General features: G+C 38.0%; 2 protein-coding genes across 7 annotated transcripts in view; one reads left to right on the top strand and one right to left on the bottom strand.

Moving 5' to 3' along the window:
• Nucleotides 1–3,998, top strand: part of phactr3a (phosphatase and actin regulator 3a) — a 34,150-nt gene extending 30,152 nt beyond the window's left edge. For all 3 annotated transcript variants that reach the window (XM_005478245.4, XM_005478244.4, XM_005478243.4), the window contains exons 8-12: nt 1,686–1,741; nt 1,935–1,996; nt 2,099–2,239; nt 2,570–2,646; nt 3,099–3,998. In XM_005478245.4, the coding sequence (XP_005478302.1) occupies nt 1,686–1,741; nt 1,935–1,996; nt 2,099–2,239; nt 2,570–2,646; nt 3,099–3,114 (352 nt within the window). In that variant the 3' untranslated portion in view covers nt 3,115–3,998. The remainder of the gene's footprint in view (nt 1–1,685; nt 1,742–1,934; nt 1,997–2,098; nt 2,240–2,569; nt 2,647–3,098) is intronic.
• Nucleotides 3,793–21,172, bottom strand: sycp2 (synaptonemal complex protein 2). 4 transcript variants are annotated; one of them, XM_019349976.2, is made up of 47 exons: nt 21,037–21,171; nt 20,574–20,642; nt 20,329–20,469; nt 20,112–20,243; nt 19,918–20,022; nt 19,802–19,826; nt 19,500–19,585; nt 19,311–19,405; nt 19,143–19,177; nt 18,915–19,057; nt 18,737–18,789; nt 18,447–18,492; nt 18,140–18,238; nt 17,949–18,009; nt 17,679–17,827; nt 17,414–17,467; nt 16,930–17,016; nt 16,122–16,218; nt 15,647–15,693; nt 15,345–15,395; nt 14,799–14,862; nt 14,635–14,680; nt 14,439–14,518; nt 13,891–14,294; nt 13,643–13,770; nt 13,525–13,564; nt 13,316–13,380; nt 13,181–13,226; nt 13,035–13,069; nt 12,875–12,932; nt 12,625–12,790; nt 12,443–12,507; nt 12,172–12,360; nt 11,577–11,708; nt 11,369–11,485; nt 10,625–10,763; nt 9,209–9,501; nt 7,843–8,127; nt 7,654–7,705; nt 7,355–7,483; nt 6,696–6,871; nt 6,396–6,490; nt 5,838–5,937; nt 5,624–5,682; nt 4,832–4,910; nt 4,485–4,541; nt 3,793–4,268 (listed from the first exon to the last, which is right to left on the bottom strand). In XM_019349976.2, the coding sequence occupies exons 2-47, from the start codon at nt 20,595–20,597 to the stop codon at nt 4,212–4,214; spliced, it is 4,686 nt and encodes a 1,561-aa protein (XP_019205521.1). In that variant the 5' UTR covers nt 20,598–20,642; nt 21,037–21,171; the 3' UTR covers nt 3,793–4,211. The 4 variants fall into 4 exon arrangements, with proteins under 4 accessions (XP_019205521.1, XP_025757206.1, XP_005478296.1 ...); XM_025901421.1 differs by having other exon boundaries at nt 4,127–4,268; nt 10,625–10,766; nt 12,625–12,787; nt 21,037–21,172; XM_005478239.4 differs by having other exon boundaries at nt 4,127–4,268; nt 10,625–10,766.
• Nucleotides 21,173–21,300: the final 128 nt, after the last annotated feature.

Here is a 21,300-nt window from a genome sequence, read left to right as displayed (position 1 = left end):
AATGTAATATCCTCGGAGCTGTGGGAACACTTTGTCTTTGTTTATCGAAGAGTCGTGAGGCAAAGAAAAGCAGCACGTTGGGCTGTTTCCCCCCGATGAGGTTTTAAGATAGTGGCATTCACACAAATTAAAATTTAAAAAATGAAGTAAAGCTTAATAAATACATATGTGTGCATGTGTGTGTTTATAACGATGGGATTCTCATATTCTGATGGAACAAAATGCTGTAATCATTGTAGACACCTTTCTGTTTTTTGTTCCATTTCTAATCGCACGTCTCAGAGGAGACCTCACCGAGGGAGCCAAGTTATTGAATAATTCCTCATGCTACTCCACGTGCCGTGTCTGGTCACACATGTTAATTAACAAAGACTCGTTGCTTGGATGTACTCATTATCCTATGCAGCGTTGAGTAAAAACACAGCATTTGAGAGCATCTGAAAAAAAAAAAAAAATCACACACCAGATTTTTCAGCTATCTTTTTTTTCAGCTAGTTTTGTGTCCCTTAATTAAAAGGCATGTAAAGAAATTGAGTTTGTGCTTAATGCTCATTACACAGTGCAGCAGAGACCTGCATAGTTTGTGCATGGATGGTGGAAACAGTTCTCTCACAGATGTGGTTTTCTATTGTATTAACAGACTTTTAGAATACAACAATTTAATTGGCTGCTAAGTGCCCGTCTACCCAGCGATAAACACACAAAACCGCATTCAGCTCATTCCATGTGACTTAACTTTGATCCATTACAGAACAAGAACTATAAAGAGTCCAAATATTGGTTTGGTCAAAAGGATAAAGAGAGCCCTGCTGTGCTCTACCCTCTCTGTCCTTTCCACCTGTAGAGGTGCACTGTGATGTGTGCCGCACGCTGTCTGAAGCTGAGCCCTTTGTATAAATAATAAATATGAGCAGCAGCAAAAAATATTGAACTTTGAAGACCTTTCAGGCTCTTTGATGGTGATGGGTCAACATGTGGGAGCCTAAATTCAGTCATTTGAGCACCAGCAAATACATTATAGTATAGTAGTAGTATACTGAGAGATTGTATTATATCACAAAGTACATTTCTGTTTCTTATAACAATATTTCTTCATTTAAAAAACAAAAAGAAAAAGAAAAATAGGAAAAAATTGAATTCAACTGGTGCAGCAAAGTGGGTGAGAGATGACTGAGGCAGTGGTCCAGCGCACATCAGGAGGAGGCTGTTTTCTACAGTCAATGGGGATGCCGTTAGCGGGAGCCCGCTATGCCCCGCCTCCATTAATTCGGCATGCAGTAACCAGGGAGACTGGGGGGAGTCGCGCCCCATCAGCCCATCACGACCCAGTTGAAAAGCGCGTGTAGCGAGTAGTAGAGAGGAGTGCCTTCACTGCTGCGGCGTTGTGCAGTAGGTACTACCGCGTCTGAGATGCAGCACACAGCACCCGAGAAATAATTAGCAGACTTCTCAAAATAATAATAACAACAACAACAAAAAAAGGAGAATTAGCTTCGCTGATTGTTCCAGATGTGGGGAGCGCCTCCGCTGAAGTCTCACAGCCGCGGTTTGGATGCGAGATGGAAACATAGGGGATTCCTCTCGAGAACGCGCACAGTGAAGAAGCTGCAGCCCGTTTAAAGAGGACCGGACAGATTATCTGAAGATACGATGGTTCAAAACGTGGTTTTGGTGTTTCTCCGCAGGAGGCTGAGCCAGAGACCGAATGTGGAGGAGCTGGAGAGTCGGAACATTTTGAAACGTGAGTTCAAACACCGCAAAACTACTCCCGAATATTTCACTCACTACGAAGTATCTCACAGAGAGGCATGCCGTATTTAATACATCAAGCGCGTGCACTAATCAGCACAGTAAACAAAGCATGAGTACACTTTTTCCTTCATTTTTTATAATTTAATTATGAATTTTTAAAGGAGCTGTTTTTACTTTCTCAGAGAGAAATGACCAGACAGAACAGGAGGAGAGGAGGGAGATCAAACAGCGGCTAAACAGAAAGGTGAGACTCCGTTTCTATTAAATACACTGTTCTGATGCTCTGGTTACTTCAACGTAAACAACAGACGGTGACAAATGTTTGGCACCTTCTTGTCGCTTCCAGCTCAACCAGCGGCCCACAGTAGATGAACTGCGGGACAGAAAGATCCTCATCCGCTTCAGTGACTATGTGGAGGTAGCTAAAGCTCAGGACTACGACAGGAGAGCAGACAAGCCCTGGACTCGTCTGTCAGCAGCAGACAAGGTGTGTACTAGATAGTGCAGTCACATCACGTTGATCTCTATGTCTTATTGCAACCACTCACTCAGGACTTATCACCAAAATCAATTTCACTATGTAAGTCAGTCGGATTACACAAATACCCAACATCTTTTCCCAAATTCCCCATTGACCTATTACTCAGGCTATCCAGCATTGCAAGTTGCTGTTATCAGCTTATCTCACAAAATCCCCTGTTCTCCTTAAACTTTTTAGCCTGATTTTATACATATGTATATATATATATATTTCCTTCTTCCTGTTGTTGCTTTGCTGCTCGATGCACTGATGCAGTTTTTTTCCTTTTCCCAACAGGCTGCAATCCGGAAAGAGCTGAACGAGTTTAAGAGCACCGAGATGGAAGTGCATGCCTCAAGCAAACATCTAACGAGGTCAGCATTCGGAAACGCCTGCCTGTGTTTGGAAGAACATGCATGCATGGGTTGATGCTCTATTCTAAGCTGCAGCAGTCTAAATTTAGCTCTCCTTGAGCATACAGAGGTGCATGCAGGAGCTAAAGATAGATGGGAGTGCTTCTATAATGGGGAGGGGGAGGTTGTCCTCCAGAGAGTTCTCACTACCAGGCAGCAAAGCATGATGAAAGGCCACCGTGTCCTCGGCTTAATCGTGTTTGAAAAGCACGAGACCTCGTGAGTTGTAACAGTGACCTAGAGGGAGGGTAGTGTACGTGCCTGGCTTCTCAGCACTGTAAATGGCTGTGCTAAAAATAGATCCACAGAACTGATTAATGGCTGCAATAACAGAAGGGCATCTGGTAACAAAGGCACCCTCTTGCTCTCACCATTTATTTCTATTCCCTTTCTTTCTGTGTTTGTCTCTCCAGGTTCCACCGACCGTGAAAGTGCGGAGTTTCTTCTGTGAAGAAATGCTGAGCTTTGACATTTCCTGAAGCTGCTAGAAGCTGCTCAGTGGCGACAGTTCAAAGAGCCCGGAGCCTTTCTGTCTTCGGCGCGCCTTTTTTTAAGAATCTTCCGCCACCCTTGACCATCATATTATCAGTATGAAGTCACGGGTGTGGGAGAGACGATGATGGTAATGTTAGCACTGGCGTGTCCTGGAGACTGCTGAGTGCCAACGTGGAAACTGGCAGGTGGAAGAGACTTTGGTGGAGCCTCTGACTCTCAGGACAAGAGCAGAGGATTAAAAAAACAAAAACAAAACAATCTTGTCATTCATTGTTTTTTTTTCTTTTTTTTGTACTAATTCATGGACTCCTGACAAGATGGTGTGAATCTGTGTAGTGGGAAGAAGTTGTGCATGTGACCAGCTTCACCTTTTCTTAACTGATGAATAATGTGTCAAGACTGTGTAAAGACTGCAGTGTGGGGGAGGTGGTGTTGGGGGTTGAATTTGATATCAACTGTACATACAGTATGTCAATCAGAATGGGACCGTTGACGTCTTCACTGAAAAGAGAAATACCTTTGTAAGCACTTACTTGTCTTCAAAATACAAGGCCTTTTTTTTAAAAAACTGTGCTGCTTCATTTATTTTTAAAACAACTTTATTTTCATTTAACAATATGGTAGAGGAGTTATTAAAAAGTAATCAATACAATTAAGATCTTGAAGGTTTAGTTGGCCATTTCTAGTACTTAACAAGCTTCAATGAATAAATCAAGAATTAGGGTTAAAAATAGAGTCAAGTCAATGAATAGCATGGGAGAGCTTACAATAACACCAAAACTTATTCAATTTATAAAAGCCATAAAATAACAACAGAACACAACATTTCCAATAAAATCCCAAACACTGGAACAATTCACCATTAGAATAAACCAAACACATCTACATGGAATCAAAGCAGAATCCAGAAAAACAAACACTGCATGAAAATACTTTGACTGAGCACAGCAGAACTGCCCAGGACAGCACGAAACACACAACCTGCTTTATTGTGTTCCGGGACAGTGTTGAACTCAAACCCGGCTCCCTCATCAGGGGAAGAACAAAGCATGCAGTCCTTTCTTGACACTCTGGAGCTCTCCCTCCAGCTATGAAGGACACAAAGAAACATTCGAGAAAGACACTTAATTTGAGATCTTACACAACATCATCTGAGTCATACTTTTCTTTCAATGCTACGTGCTTATGCACAAGCTTTCACGGAACCATTGTTCTTTTGACAGAGTGAAGGACACAACATTAAAGACACACAATGGAAGCCCAGCTCTTCTGTGTTTCCTGAAGTGTCACCTGTTCATACTCACCATCTCACTGAGGAATTTGTCCTGAACTGACTTCATGTCTTTTCTGATCGTGCACATCTGAAAACAGCACGAACAGCAGCAGGGTTTTTGGGGGTGGTAATAAAGAATATGACACAGTCAGGACACACAGGTGGAGAATAAAAGAGATAAGCAAAATGTCACAAAGGCCACTCAGCAAAAGTCATATTTGATAGAAAGCTTGACAGGCAGATGACCTCTTCTAAATTAAAACATATAAACACTGATTATTCAAAGCTGAATTTTGAGTTATTTCTACAGACTGCACTCAAGCAACACAATGAAGCAAATATTAGATATACTGTGAAGTCTATGCATGAGGATCACACCTCAGATGTGAATATTCTCTCCTCATACTCCAAGCTGTTGCACGTGTTACTCTGAAGCGCTCTCTTCAGGCACTCATTTCTGGAAATAAGGAGACAGACAACCATGGAGCTGTATATCTGATTTCTTTTACATATTTTTAAATATTTTCGTGGCAATCGTGTCACTCAGGATGGAACTACCAAGATAACAAAGAACAGACGACAAATTAGTGACACAAGTATGGACTGCAGAGTAGTGACCCATTTAATACAATCCCTTCTCAGATTTGAGGAGTTAGCAGCATAATAAAGTGCATATGGAATTTTTTTAAAACGGGGAATCAGGAACAGAGGGCATAAATGGCAATTAATAAAACATATGTTTATCAAAGGACTAAGACTGATATTGGTTTCTAATATAATCACTGAGTGACGAAGTCAGACACATCTGAAACGACTGTATAGATTATGTGTGTTAATTACCATATGGGGAAAGTTGATAGATGGGAGTGCTTCGTTTTTATTTTCAGCTGCTAGCAGTGTAACTATGGAGGGAATGCTTACGATAACCCCAGCTAAATGACATGAAGAAGAATAGGATGCATAGAACGTGTATTTAGTTGATGATTTCAAGCTTAATGAAAAATGTTTTTTTCCAATCAAAGGTTTTAATCTTTCTTCCAATAGAAAAATTATATAATTCTGTGTATTCTTCTTTAAACCTGAAAGGATACCATTGATCAGAGTGTGGAAAACAGAATTATAAGACTCTTTTAGTACTCAAACACACACACACACACGCCTTAATTTCACCTCGTGATTTCCTGCTTCTGGTAAGAATGGAAAGCTGTCATCTGTTTTTTCCAGTACATCTGTAAAAGGAAAAACCATTGGCACTGGTCAAATCTACAACACATCATCCTGGCGGCAGGTATTATTTAGCAGAACATTGCATGGCTGGATATTTTGTTTTTAATATTGCTTTCTGCATTTTCTCTATGTGGCAGACAGAGTCAGAATAACCTACAGTGAGGTCTTTGTCCATGTTTTTCAGTACAGTGTCATCCTGCTCCAATTTGTGTATCTCATCCAGGAGGACCTTCTGAATCTGTCTAAGCCTCTGAGTCCTGTAGGGAGGACAGACAATTAACCAGTAAAGTAGAAATCTAAAAGGAAACACAAACAAAGGTTACAGTGCCCTATCACACTCATGAAAGAACACTGTAGGGTTGTAGCCAATAAAACATAAACAGGATTTATTAACACAGTAAACTGACTTCTAACTAGATTTCACATTTGCTAAGGACCCCTGTGTGAAGAAGCCCAGATACACTTTTTTTTTTTTAACAGATTATTCTGGCAAATCTTTTTTTTTCTCATATTCTCCAGTTCTGAACACACAAGAGAAAATAATTTAGATTAAAATAAGAAAATGACCACCATAGATTCTCACTTGCCTCTCAGGACTTCTCTGTTAGCGTGCTATTGGCCATCAAATTAATTAAACATTGGCGATAACAAATGTTGCATATTAGCTGAAAAGATCAGACTTATAGGTCATTTACACACTGACAAACTAACTGACCTGCATTTGGTAATTTGCATATTAATAGAAGAGACGTGTTGCTGGATGGTCTTCAAAGACTGCTTGTTGTAAAGCTCCATCATGCTGTAACGTTTCTGAACACAAACATATATGGTTATGTAGCAGTTGTGTAAGTAATCATTCAACAGCAGTGCACACTGCTGTCTCAAATACATGTTTACCACATACTAGATTTCTCACAACATTAAGTGTTCCTTTAAATTGTGAACACAGCACAGACGCAATGTAGTGTGCAGCACTATTCTCTAACTATGTTGTATGTCTGGACACATTTCCAACCTGGAACTTCTTCTTGAGCTCCAAGCTCAACTGCTGACACATGTTTCTTGGGTTTACAGCAATTTCTGGCAAATCTAAACCTTCATCAATGTCCACGTCTCCATCTGTTACTTCACCCTCCCAATGACCAGAGGAAGACTTCACCTGGCTCAATTCATCCACAGCAGGCACCTCAACTGTAGGTAACAGACAGGCAGAGAAACATATTAGAAAGGACAACATTAGAGTCAAATTCTGATTCAAGAGTGTTTCATAGTTTTTTACCAGATCTTTTAAAGATGCCACTGATATCTTAAATATCCTCACAACATGATTATACATGATTATTCCTAAATGATATAGTTATAAAAAAAAAGATGTTTTGGCTGTGCTGCAAGGAATATTTTGACTTCCTGTGTATCTGTTGTACATTACATATAATTAAACACAGTCATATAAAAAACTTTAGAATAGATCTGGATGTAGTAAAATCCTGATCTAAGAAAAAATACAGATGAAGAAACTTCCTGTGCCAAAGTTGAAACACTAAAATGACGGCAAACGTCATTTTAATTAATCATATTAGCTTGTCTGATTAATGCATGTGTAGTTAAGGTTTTCCTGTGCTTATCTATGTAAGAGACTCTGAATAGGTGTTACGTAATTCATGTATGTCTTACATGACTTGAATAATTTCCGTGGCTTCAAATGAGGAGAGTGATTCCCTCTAATCTTGCTTCTCATCCTCTCTTCTGTCTCCTCGTCCTCTGAATGACTGGACGAGGAAATGTGGCGCTTGCGGCTGGGCCCTGTTTCAAAAATCAGATGCGACAATTAGATAGGATGGCATTTTATAATGAAGCGCAACTTTAATTTGGTGCAGAGTGGACCTAACAGTGGAATTAAACTGTAGCAACCAGGAAATCCATGGCAAAAAACCCCAAAAAACCCCAAAAAACAAGTTAAACGTTTATTTTACCTGAAACATGAGACTGTGCGAGTTTTGAGTCTTGGTCTGACAGTGGCGTCATCTATCAGGATGACAGTAATTAGTTAGTTTACAACAACTTAGACACACATTAGAGTGATTTAGTGTTCCTAAAGTTTTTCTAGCTGTAAAGATACATTCATGAAAAAAAGAAACCAAAAATCAGTAAAGAGCCAATACCTCTGCTCTAACAGATAGAGCCAGGGCAACAGTGGGACCGTCCTTAACTTTGCCGGTGAGTACTGATGAGTTAATAGATGATGAGCTTAGTGAAATCGGGGATACTGAAGACACTTTACTCAAACTACAGCGGTGGCCATGGCTAATTGTGTCATTTGGAAATGGTGACTGAGCAGGAGAAGGCAAGGGGGGTTTGTCCAGCTCAAGGAGTGTGGATGTCAGCAGGGGTCGAGTGGACAAAGGAGAATGAGGTGCTGAAGAAAGATTCTGTTCAATTGTACTTATCTGGAAACAAATAGAAGATTGAAGGTGGCAGAAAGTGATGAGAAATAATGTCAAGAAAAAATATGGTAACTCGTTTTGTGGTTATCTAATGATCATGTCTGCCATAGATAAGTGACAATAAATGAAAAAGACATTTCACACAATGCATAAAGAAGTACAGATTAAGTGCAGCAGAGCCATTATCTGCTCTGTATGGCATTAAGTAGGTCATTTCAATCATCATGTGCATTTCCCCATAATTAAATGATCTATTTATTAGGAATTCCTCACATGGCTTACTCATAAGAATGGCTTAGTTTAGCCGTAGCCATCTCATGTTAGACAAAATAACTGTCTGGAGTAGAATTTAGCAGTTTGAAATCCAATCTTTCCAGTTGCTTATAAAGGACAAGCTTCAAAATAAGGTTGTTAAGGGCAGGGAGTTATATTTTCAATCATCCCTATCCACTTTTTTCTCAGACAGTCTGGGAATTTCAACCTGTCATGCTTAGGTCAGTGGCCTAATTTTTTACTTCAGTGAAATAATCATTCACACTACCATTCAAATTATGCTATTGATTCTCACAAGACTGTTGTCTGACACCAATAAAATCTATGCAGAGTAGAAGTGCATGAATAGCTCAAAGACCTGACAAAGATGCCAAGATGAGTGTATAAACATCTTTATGGTGAGTCTAGATGGATCTGACAACTCGAACAGCCCACGGCAGATTGCTACAGATGTGCAGTATACTGGACTAACTTTATACAAAAAGCAGCAAAGACAAAAAAAAAAAAATCAATAAGGGCTCCTTACTCTTTCCCTGCTGGCCTTTTTGCTGAGTTAGGTGCAACTACCCTTTTCATCTTCTTACTTTGTTATTTATTTTCTTTAATAACAGAACACCACCCACACTGGAATACTCCAGTATTTGCAAAAGCAATGCTCAGAAATAAAAAAAATATGCTTTCAACTCAACAAATTAGAAAAACCCATACTTATGTATTTTGCACAGTGCCGTAAAACAGTTTGGGTTTTTTTGTTTTAACCCTTGACAGATACCTTATCACAGTGCCATAATATGTCAGAAAGGTGATGTACCTTTGCTGCACTAAGTTCAGTAGGGGGACTGGGTGCAGGGGTTTGTCCTCCAAGTGAAGTGAGAGAAGGGACAGACTGCTTAGAATGAGTCTTGGATGAGCCATGGTTCTTTTCTGCAGTGTAGAAAGAAGACTTGCACATTTCTTTATTTCTGACTTTAGGTTTGGGTAGCAGCAGGACTGGCGAGGGGGTGTCTTGGCAAGAAGGCTTAGGGGAGGCAGGCAGTGGGGATCCCCGCGGGGTGAGAAGAGGGGAGCAGGTCAAATCCAAGGTTGGGACTGACCTATCAGCAGCTGCGGGGATCCAAAATAAGCACAGATGTTCAAACAGCTGGCTTCAGAAGTTGGACAAAGAGTAGAAGGTCAATATACACAAGTTCCTCTACATAGAGGTTGGAGAGCAAAAGGGTTCTTTATGCAATGCTTTACATAAAGTGTTTAGAGTGAAAAGGTTTCACTCCCATGGAAACGCACATTGCCGGCACCAAATTGTTTCACAGGGGTTTATACAAATATCTTACAGCTGATAAAGAACCAGCATTTTGAGTGAAGAGTATTTTTTTTACAAATATAAATGTTAACAAAGATAATGGAGACTCATCATTATGACTCAGAGTAATAAGTTAAGTTAGCGTTTCTGACAATCTCACCTTTTGAGATAGTTAAACAGTCAATGTTCCTACACAATAATGAAAATCAAAGTTTACCATCCACTTTTCTTCTGCAGAAACAATATGTGTGTCACTAAAGGAAAACTTTTTTTTTCAGCCAAATGTTAAAACGGCTATTAAGTGAAACCTGAATTCTGAAAAAATTGTAATTCAGTGTAAAATAAAAACACAATCCAATGATTTGTAAAGTTCATAAACCCATATTTCATTCAGAATAGAAAGAAGTGAGAAAATGTATCATTTTAAGAAAAAATTCAAGTTCATTTTGAAATGAATTTCAGATTAACCTCTGTCATCTTTACTTCTGACAAATTTGCTTTTTACCCTCAAATGTGCCAATCAACCTAATTAATTGCAAAATCTTTCTCCAATGGTTTCATTTTAGTACCACTTAGTTTACCAGCCTTTTATTGCTTCCATCAAATCCAAAATGAGCTATTATGTTTCATGAAATAGTAAAATATCTCAGTTTAAACATTTGATATGTTATTTTCTGTGTCCTATTGTGAACAAAATATGGGTTAATACGATTTACAAATCACTGCATTCTGATTTTATTGACATTTCACAGTGTCTAAGTTTGTCGGCGGGGAATTGGGGTCACGATACATGTGACCACTGTGATGGAATTAACAAACCATTTGATCAAACATTAAACATTAATTAGACATTAGCAGCTGTCAGAGGGATCAAATGGCTCTTATCTAACTCTGATGCTAGAGAGTCGTTTTTTTACTGTATCTTACATCTCATCTTTTCCATGAGAGGAGGGGATGGACAGAAAGAGGTCTGGCAAGTAACCCAGGAATCCTTCAGTGAACTCATCTGTTCTTGGGCATTTGTCTTGTTCAATTTTGAAGTTTCTTGAGGAACATTTTCAGGCCTCTGCTGGAGAACAAAGTATGTTATTTATGACAATATGTTATACTGTGAAATCCATTCAGAAACACAACCTGCAGGTGAAGAATTAAGACCACAGCTTAGTCTCAGCTAAATACAGCCCCCCCCCAAAAAAAATTTCTCCTTTTGACGTTAAATAATAATCCACCAAAATATATTCAGATCAAACACTGTTTACAAATGATAAAAATAGCTGCCAGGTCTAATAAGAAAAATCTGGGGTTTTTTCTAGTAAGTTTCTGGTCTCAGTCGATAGTTTAAAGTCTTTATGAATACAATACGATTATTTTGGAAATTGCTTTCCCCTGTTGAGTCAGGGGTAAAGCAGGGCAAGGTTTAGGGAAGTTCTACCTTGTAACTGAGAAGCTGTTAGCCTATGAATTTCATAGTTTCTCATTTAAATTTACCTCTTGTTCATGATTGCTTATACATGTGCTGTGTAAATTCTATAAAAATCAAACATGGTGTAAGTCTGAATTACCCATCTATGGCATATAACTGTATAAACACTTAGTATCTGCAAAGATGTAAAGCTGTAAGTTGAAGACAACAAGCAAAAAGAAAATTTCTGTGCAGAACTGATGTCCTACCTTGAGTACAGAAGGTTTTTTAAAATCTGACTGGTTGTTGTTGCGTTTTCTCCTGTAGGTATCAGCTGCTTGCTCAGAGGTTTTCTCATGCTTCCTCTGCTGGTCTATAAAATATTTCTGTTGAAATTCAGAAGAAAAATAAATATGATATTGCTCCAACCATTTCTTACATAACCACTTAGTAAAGATGACATCAAACACATATGACCTTGGAAGTGACTGGCTTCTTTGCGCATGGGTTTATATTGTTTTCCATTTGCTGGGTGCTGTCACTCTTTTTCTTCTTCTTTTGAGCTTTATGAACTTCCTCAGTTTTCTTTAGACGATCAGAGAATGAGTACTATTTTTAAAGAAAAGAAAGGTGCAAAATATAAATTATTATTGTTGCACTGGGCTCAAAGGTTTTTTTGTCTTTTCACCAGATGAAATGTGTATTTTTAAAACTCAATATGGTTTAGTGAGTAGTTTATTAACACTGTGACTGAGCTATATATTTTTTACATCAGAGCTTAAAATTGTACGTCTTAAGTGTATTGAAGGGACGGGCAACCGCCATGTTTTCATGGACATGAAAACATGGCGTTTTGACATTCAATACAATGTATGGAGGCAGGATGAAGTTTGCCTTTTTACATCATATATATTTGCAAAATGTTTGAATAAACATGTCTGCTTCATCTTTTGTTTACTCTGAACAGCGATGCCAATAGGATTACTTAAAAAAGCAAAGTGGTAACTGTTAACTGTTTTAAAAAAACAAAAAAACTGTAACAATGCTTAAGAAAAAGAAGTCTGTCTCCTGCCTTGGTAGCAGGAGGATCCTCAGGTTCTTCTGGCTGACTGTCATCAGTATCTGGCTCTTTGTAGCTTTTGGTAGAGGCGGCTGCAACTCTCTTGGGCCTCTTAGTAGCTGCATGTTGTCTGCTAGATGCTGCTGCTGGCTTTACTCTCTCCTTTCGCTGACCACGGTCCCTTTTCATGTGGCCGTTTTTCTGATACAACAGTGACACACTGTGGTTACTTAAAATAGGGCAGCTTGTAGCACAATTTACAAAAACATTAATCATTCCTTACCTGAGTTGATTTGTTATTACCCAATCCAGCTCTTGGGAAGGTTGGGACTAAATCTGGAGATTCAACTGTAATGAAACAAAACATGTATGCAGTTACTGATGTTTTCAAATAATTTTATTGGCATACAGTAGTGGTGCAACAATTTTCAGACTTTGAGTGTGAATGTAACTTTAATGGCCTACACGAAGCATGGTGTGGGACAGGTCTAGGTTTGATGGGCGCCTGCCTGGAGTATTTGGTAACCTTGGTCTTGGACTTTGTGGCTGACTCTCTAAGCCAGCTGACGTCTGTTGTGGCATTTTCTGTGTCTGTGTCACTAAACAGGTGCTTTTTTACATGCCCCTTCTTCTGTAACACAGAAAACAGCAGAGGACAGACATGAGTACACAAGCATGAAGAAAATGTTTCCACAAACATACAATGAATGCCTACTTTTGCCATAGGCTCCTCTTTCTTGGTTGTGCTGGGGAGTACTGGGGAGTGGATGCCACTGTCAAACAATATGGGAAGTATAGATTTAACAAAAGATTGGTAACAAAATATTAATATTTAAGACAAATACAATTCACAGAACATTCTCAATGGGCCCTACTTGTTCTGTATGCCACAGGTGTTTATTTTCTCCTTCTAAAATGAAATAAGTGAAACAAGACTGTTAACTTTAATCCTCCTGAATTTCTAAGTTCTCATGCTGATACATGTCAATACATAAAACTGACTCATATTAGTAACGCTTACCTCAGAACTGAGAGGTGTATTGGTCCTGAATGCAAAAACGTCATCTCTATACAACAGGGGAAAAAAGTATTACATTCACCGAAAGACAAATCTATCTTCAAATATCTTTGAATTTTTTTAATTGACTTAAATTACCTCCGCCTCACAGGGTTTGCTTTGGTTCTGCTATAGGATCTAATTGGGTTTTTGGATGTTTCTCTCTAAAATACATCAAATTAATCAATAAAAAAATTATCTTTAGTAAAATAAGCAGAGAAAAGTGCTTTCAACTTTTTTTTTAAAACTATACTTTAAAAATTACTCAAATTAATCCTAGACATAATTATAATATTTTGAATACTTACTTTTCCAGTTGATAACCAGCTCATATTGAAGATTGGTCTACTACAAAAACAACTCCATTAATGACATTATTGAAGTGGAAATTTAAAGTGGAAAAATTACAGCCCTAAATGTTCATACCTGTTGACAAGAGAAGGAAACCAGTTCTGAGTGAGCTTTTCAGAAGTGTGTTTTTCTTTAGATTGGCCATTATCCTTATAGCGGCTAGAGATGAGCTTCACCATGCTGCCTGCAGCCTCTGAGTCTCTCTGAGAGCAGTAATTTCAAGGAATAAGAATCACCAAAAACCAAAGAAACAAAAAAAACTTAATCCTTAACAAGAATTTTGAACTTGACATTAAGCTCCATAAACTTTACAGAAGTCATACCTTTTCTTTGTCTAATTGAGCCCTCTTATTTTCAGTCTCAGATTTGGGTGTTTTTTTCTCCTTTAGAGTTTTAGTTGTGGAGGTCTTCACTGATGGTGTCATTGGAACAGCACCAGTCTCCAGTGACGTCTGGCCCTTGGTCTTCCCTTTTGCACCACCATTGCTCTGGGCATGTTGCGGCTTGGAAGTACATAATGAGGAAACATACTGGTCTCCTGCATTCGTTTCACTGGAGTCTGTTCTGATATCAGATGCTTCAGGAGGTGGAGAGTCTTGGTTCCTCTCCTTAAGGACATGCCGCAGTCGCTCGCTGAGCTGGATATGCAGTTGCTTTTGGCAGACTGAGCTCGAGGCTGAAACTGACCACTTCGATGATAAGGAGCGCTCCCGAGGACGCGCCATACCTGAACAAGGTTATATAGAGAGGAAAATAACTGTAATCAAAACCCTCATAATTGTTAATGGCATTAACATTTAACTAGCTTGGTTTTGTATATTTTACTAGCTGTTTAGCGATACTGAAGATATTTGCTGCCGTCTTAGTTTACCAGATCTTGGCAGGGAACTCGTTTTCGGTGTTGGCATCATCAGCATTTCAGAAACTGAAAATTTGTGCCAATTAGAAGCCCTGTAATTTAAACAAAAACATAAATATACTCAGATAGACCCATTACATACAGATATCAATCAGAACACTGGCTATGCAGCTATGCAAACAGACTGGAGGTTCTTCATGGTACTTGCATGTTACTCCCAGTTTGGGGTTGGGTGTCAGGCACAAAATTCTCCTCTGCAAGTGAAAAGACCAGTAATGGGTTTAGTCTTTAAACAAATAAAGCTGTAATAAAGATAATACAGCTTTATTTCTGAGTTAAGCAAAAACCAAAGAAAATATATTTCTATCATACCCTGGGATTTTTCTCCTCCTTGTTCAGCCAGAACCATGTTCACAGCATCTCTCAGTGCTATGCTCTGCAAATGACAGCAAATGAAACTGTATGACATTTTATATTTAGCAGAACACAGTTAGCTACTTTGTGCCTCATACTAAATCCTCTGTTCCTTATAATTGCTGCACTGACTGCATTGATAAGAACTCAATAGCAAAGATTTTTGCATCACTTTATTCTGACTGTGTGGAAATTATGTCTTTACATCAGGCTATGAGCATTAACCGAACAAAAAAAAAAGAAGAAACCAGTATCCTGACGGAAAGTTACCATTATATCTTAAAGAAAAATCCAGATTTATGAAGATTCAACGGTTTGGAGGTGACCAGAGGTGATCTAAATAAGTCTAAGTAGTTAAACATCAAATTATTAAGAAATGTGAAAAGCAAAACCTCTGTTTACACAGCTGGATTGTACTATGGTCTCCTTTAATCAAAAAGGTTCAAAAGATCATGCAAAAGTAGCAATAGTAGTAAAAAAGCATAATTTATAGATAGACTGTACCTTTTTGTATTTGTCACCTTTATTCTTGATGGCCTGTTTAGAGGCTGTGCTCTGTAGAGATGCATCACACCGATAGTAACTAAATAACTGAATTTCCAGGACTTGGTGTATAACTACTCCTAACTTGGCTAAACAGTACACATTACAAAAACATTAACATTTACTTAACACTATTTGTGCTGTATGCAAGGATTTACAATATAAGGCAATATATTCAGAGTATAACTAAAACTTAATACTGAGTGCATTAAAGAGTAGCTGCTATGACTGCAGTTCTTAACAGTGGTGATATGTGAACTAACCACTTCAAGAGATGACTTTTCTGTCCCAATGCCATTGGCTGGAGTGTCTAAAAAGGACAAAAAATGTCATACTCATCCATCCTCCAGGATTAAATCAGCAGTTCAGAATGATACAACTGAAGACAAATGAAACAACTGGACACATAATAACTACTTAGTATTCACATACGAACTAAACCAACCCCAAAGGACAGGAGGAATTTGATTCAGCTCTAGTATCTTTACATGTTTTCCCTATTCATACTCTTAAGAATTATAATACAGTCTACAAGAAAAGCAAAATTTATTTGTATGGGGTGTTCTTTTTGTCTTCTTTCACAACTTGTATATTTTGTTGTTTTTGTGATTATGTTTATTCTTGTGACAGAGCCCATTTATTTCTCTCACCAATAAAGTAAAGCCTGTTTCCTGCAAGTTAGTACAATTACTGGAATTGGTGTGGCTGCAGTTCTTCACACTTTCTACTGTCACCTACTTGATGCAAGAGAGAAGGAACGATGCACACTTCCAGCTCCGCCGCTGCTAAAGAAGGCGGTGGCCTCAGAAATCTTCATCTTGGCTGGGGTGACCACCTGGAGGGAAAATCAGATGTCTATCAATCTTTATGATGGTCTGTTTTATAGATTTTATTTCACATCAATAATAACACAGAATTCTTTATAGAATAACTTCTGTGTTTAAGAGGAATTTAGTGTTTAATCCATGGTGAGGAAAATACTGCACAATATTTATTTGGTGGCTTATGTGCACCCCCTGCTGTTAAGTTTCAGGAGTGCCTTTCTATTGAAGTATCCCAACCAAGACTTGTCCTACGCTTTCATTATATAACTGATGCCAGCCTTAAAAAACATGTTAGAGTGTAACTGTTAGGATTTATATTAATAAATGGATAAATATTTATCTTAATAGACTTCATCTGATATTTCAAATACTGACTTCAGCTGAGGAATTGTTTGTTGTATCAATCTTCGTTAACTTCCAGCTTGTGTTTTGACACATTCATTTTCTCTGAACTGATCCTTTTCTGCTTTCCTTCATATTTTGCATATCTCTAGAAGCAGCTAGTATTTTAACCAACGTTTTCAGTGGGGTTTAATTCATAAAGCAGAATTTTGTTCATACCCAGAAATACCAGGAGAAATATGTACACTTCTGTAAAGTAAGCTAAAACACTGCCTTCACTGACTTAACTTTATGTTGATTTCAATCATAGTATGCCCCCACTCCCACTCCATTTTCCTGTCTAATCTAAACTGTCTGTAATTTAAAATTTAAATCTGTACCTGTGCTGGTGCAGCTGTAGCAGGTAAAACGTAGTTGACCGTACTTTTTTCACTTTCACCAAGAGACACCTGGCTCTCTGGAACGACCTAAACAAAGATGAACATACAGGGTGAAAAATCTTTTTAGACATTAACAAAAGAATTTGATACAATAAAATCACATGAATAAAAAACCCCAAACACAAAGGCTCACACCCATTATAATTTCCATCGAAATAAGCCAGGAATCAATATATTATACATTTCAATATATTGCACTACCAAATGTCCCTGAAGATACTAACCCGAAGTTGAACGCGGACAGAAAGCACTTAAGCATAAAGCGCTTTGAGAATCAGAGTAGAAAAGCGCTATAGGAACCAGTCAATTTACCATTTAAACCCAACTCCAGCTCAAATGTTGACAGTTTAATAAACACTGCATCTGAGATGAGAATTATTACAGAAGTATAATGAGAGCATTATGTTGACAAACCAGTGTTTACCTGAGTGTTGTTCTCCATTAAAGATTTAGCTGTAGCTTTCACTACAGATGAGCCCTGATGGAAGAAGAAAGTCTTAATCCAAATACTTAAATTCATCATGACCACAGTTTAGCTTCTGTTTGGAGCCCCATTCTATCAGTGCAAAATATGGACTTTTCCACTTGGTGTGAAAGTCTTTTTAACATTAATGTATACCTTAGAATTTACTTGTCATGTATCTATTGTGGTGTAGCAAGAGAATTCAGTAAAGACAGATAGACTCTACTTTATTTTTGCTGTGTCCATAGACATTTTGCAAAGCCTGCAGGATGTCCAGCGAGGAGCTGAAATGGATCGTAAGACTGGATCCTTCAGCTGCACCAACAATGACCACCTCTGACAGTTTAATCTGCAAGACCTTCCTCTTGCCCACCTCTGGACATTAAGAAATTTTTTATTAGAGCAAATACTTATACGAAATGGCAAAGTTGCATGCAAATAAAAATTCAGTGAAGGTGAGCAGGCACAAATGCATTGGCCTTCGTGTATACATTACCTTTTACAGTGTAGCTCTGGACTTCATGCTCATTGATACATATAGTTTCCCAGTGGCTATCCTACATTGAGGGTAAACCAAAGTTTGTTAAGCAGATGTTGACTATGCTAAGCAAAAGTTGAGTTTTTCAATGTGTATATTACTGTGTATATTATATATATGTGTATATTATTGATTTGAGGTATCTGTACTTCTTCATCAGCCATGGAGAAGTAAAAAGAGATGCTATGGCTGCCGAGGTTGAAGTCAATCCAGAATTCCTCAAGTTTCTCATCCGAGGGCATCAGCAGCTGACAACATATCCACAACCTTATTACAACAGCAACTACTAGTATTAACAATACAGCATGAATTTGGACATAAGCTGTTATTAGATTAAATAGACTAGGACTGTGTGGTGAGAGATATCCTATGTGTGTTCAGACAATTAATAACTGAGTTGTTTCAAATTCAATTTTGTTTTTCACATTTCAGAACAGAAACCCTGTTGATACTGACCTCACTGCTGTCCAGATAAGCTTCCAAACAAGGGTAGGAATACACCCTACAGTTCACACAGAATTCTGTCATCAGAACTTGCAGTAAATCTTTCCAGTCAAGATGGCCAAATACAGAATGTATTTAGAGATTTTAATTAAAAGAACTTGACAGGCGGAATAAATTGTAAAATGCAATATTGCTAGAGAAATAGACAAACATACGAAAATTCATATTAACTCAGGTTTAGAATGAAAGTTACTAATGAAACCACATGTGTTGTATAGCACTGAGCTCTGTTATGTATGTACCTTCTCTTGTCTCCCTGCATCCCATTCACCATGTTTAGAAACGTACGACAAGCCTGAAATCACATAGACTTGCATTCAATTTTATGCAGTCTTTTTAGCATAAACAACATCAGCAACAGCAACATTTCATCAAAAATCAAAAGCAAATATAAAATAAATCAAAACAGACTAATGTTACCGTCTCAAATTCAGAATCACGTATTTTGGCAAATGCACTGGCCACATGGCTCATTCTGAACCATTTATATGCAAGTTCCTTCCTCTGGTCAGTTGTGGCCATTCTGCACAATGCCTCCATCAAGGATGACTGAAAGTCATAGTCTGAGGGGGAAATAGAAACAGTGTTTTACATATTTTGTTTTTAATAGTAATTCTGGGTAAAGAGAAATGTATAAAGAAAGCTTACCACCAACATCCATTATATGATCAGCCAGTTTGATCCTGTAATCAAATGAGCAATCTACTTCTTAATAATTAGCAAATGTGGTAATACATTCTTGATTGTGATCATTCATGTCTCCGATTGTATTACATTTAATGTTAATAATCATTTAAGAAAACTACAGTGACATACATGATATCAGAGGCCTCTTGTGACATTAGGATCTTCGTGTCTTTTTTAAGTTCCACTGGGATTTTGTCCAGAATTAAGTTGAATTTCCGAATTACCTGTTAAAACATTATTAGGCAGTTAATCAACTGTACCAAACACATTGGTCTTTCAGGTTCAGTGTTACTAAAAATTAGAAAAACTACTGTAAACCTCTTTCTGGATCAGGACGTAGATACTGGGGTCAACAGCCAACTGGCCAATAGGATGCAGAAAGGACTCAGTGATTTTGTATGTCCCTGCAAAAATAAAATAAAACATGGTGTAGCAGACAAAAGTCAATGCTTTCTTCTTGTATACAGAGTCATCATTAAATTGTTGTAAACTTATTAGAAACGTCTTTTAAGTTAGAAACTCTTATCCATCTTACACTTAAATATGTCCCTATATACTTTTTTAAACAGTATAAAAAAGATGTCATTATCTACAGTACATAGCGATATGTACATCCATACCCTCTTTGCATGCCTGATGAACCACCTTTAACATAGAGAAAGTAAAAACAAATCAAATGAAGAATACTGAAACGTTTGACTTTACAAAGTGTGTTTCTTATTAGAAGTTAGCTCACCATTAAAGCATTTAAAAAGTCTTCAGAGAGGTTGATTAAGTTCTCATCCCACTGCAGCCCACACTGAATCCACAGTTGTCTACATTTTTCAAACCAATCCACCATCTGCACAAAAAAAAGGGTTCAATCAGACTACGTATGTTTACACAACCCACATAGTATGTACCTTTATGTATTATTACGTGTATACTCATCTTTTTTATTAGACCCTGTGCTATTAACCCCGAAAGTCCTTGGCCACCACCAGGTAGTATTAGGTGTTTTCCACACTTGTAAAGACTGGCAAATCCCAGACTGGCCAATTTGGGGTCTTTTTGAACCAAACCCTAAGGAACATAAATATGGTTTCATTAATTCCACTGATAACGCAGCATCATATTGTGTAACTGGGTGTTTTGAGTTTTATCTCACCCTGCAGATAAGTTTATCCAATTTGCTGAGAAACTGTTGAGAGCATTTGATGGGAGTCTCTTCATAAATCTCTCTCTGCAAGAACACATCCAGTGCTCGGACATCTCCGGACTTTACCGCCTCACTGATTATGTGCTCCAACTAAAAGGTTGAAGTATAAAATTTACTTTTCACCATTAGGCCTGAATATTGATTTATTAAACGATAGTAATATTTACAAAGGGAGAAAGTGTATGCATTCACACCTGTGTGTTCGGAGCAGGTGCCATCCTTGTGAGAAAATGTTTTCCTGCCACTTGGCCTCTTTAAAATGACTGTAATCAAAAACAGCAGACATAAACCTACCAATCATAGGCCTATCTGAAAAGGCCTCACTTCATATAAATTATGTATTGACATGTAATTTTCAGAAGTTTAACTAGTTTGCCATCAAAAAGCTAAACACTAAGTTATCTGTTATCTTTACATGAGCCTACGTGAAATGCTTTATATAAAATCTATTGCGGTACATGAAATCTGAGCTGAGTCATGAGATATGTTGCTAACCTTTATGACCTCATCAGGCTTAATTGAAGTTAGCTAACTTAACTTTGATGCTAATAGAAGCTAGCTAACAATAATTTCAGACCATAACCATCAGCTGGCCCGGGATAATTACATAGTTAATGAGATAATATCGGCGTGTATTATTTAAATGGCTCTACTTACTGTGTTGTCAAATTTGGCACAAAAAGAGGACATGACAGGTTGCTCCTTATTTTATATTTTTCAGTTGATCCCCTACAACGCGCGCGAAGTCTTTGCATTTTTTGCGCACGCGCGAGAGGGTTTACGTCCAGCCGGAACTGTCGCCTCCGTTCATAATACAGTAAGACAACATTAAATAAATTTTTAAAAAATCCTGTATACAGGCACTGTTTCTCAGCAGCTCTTATAGTTGATTCAGTGGCTAGAATACATTAGTCTGACTGA

This window comes from Oreochromis niloticus, linkage group LG20, assembly GCF_001858045.2.
Source record: "Oreochromis niloticus isolate F11D_XX linkage group LG20, O_niloticus_UMD_NMBU, whole genome shotgun sequence".
Lineage (NCBI taxonomy): Eukaryota > Metazoa > Chordata > Actinopteri > Cichliformes > Cichlidae > Oreochromis > Oreochromis niloticus.
Note: the sequence above shows the minus strand (reverse complement) of the source record. Positions and strands in the feature narration are given on the sequence as shown.

Coding starts and splice junctions, on each gene's coding strand:
- sycp2 (XM_005478239.4), bottom strand. CDS start 20,597: ATGGCACCTGCTCCGAACACACAG. Junction 14,295..14,438: donor GAGTTCCCTGCCAAGATCTG/GTAAACTAAGAC, acceptor AACCTTGTTCAG/GTATGGCGCGTCCTCGGGAG. Junction 13,565..13,642: donor TTTCCTTCTCTTGTCAACAG/GTATGAACATTT, acceptor TTGTTTTTGTAG/TAGACCAATCTTCAATATGA.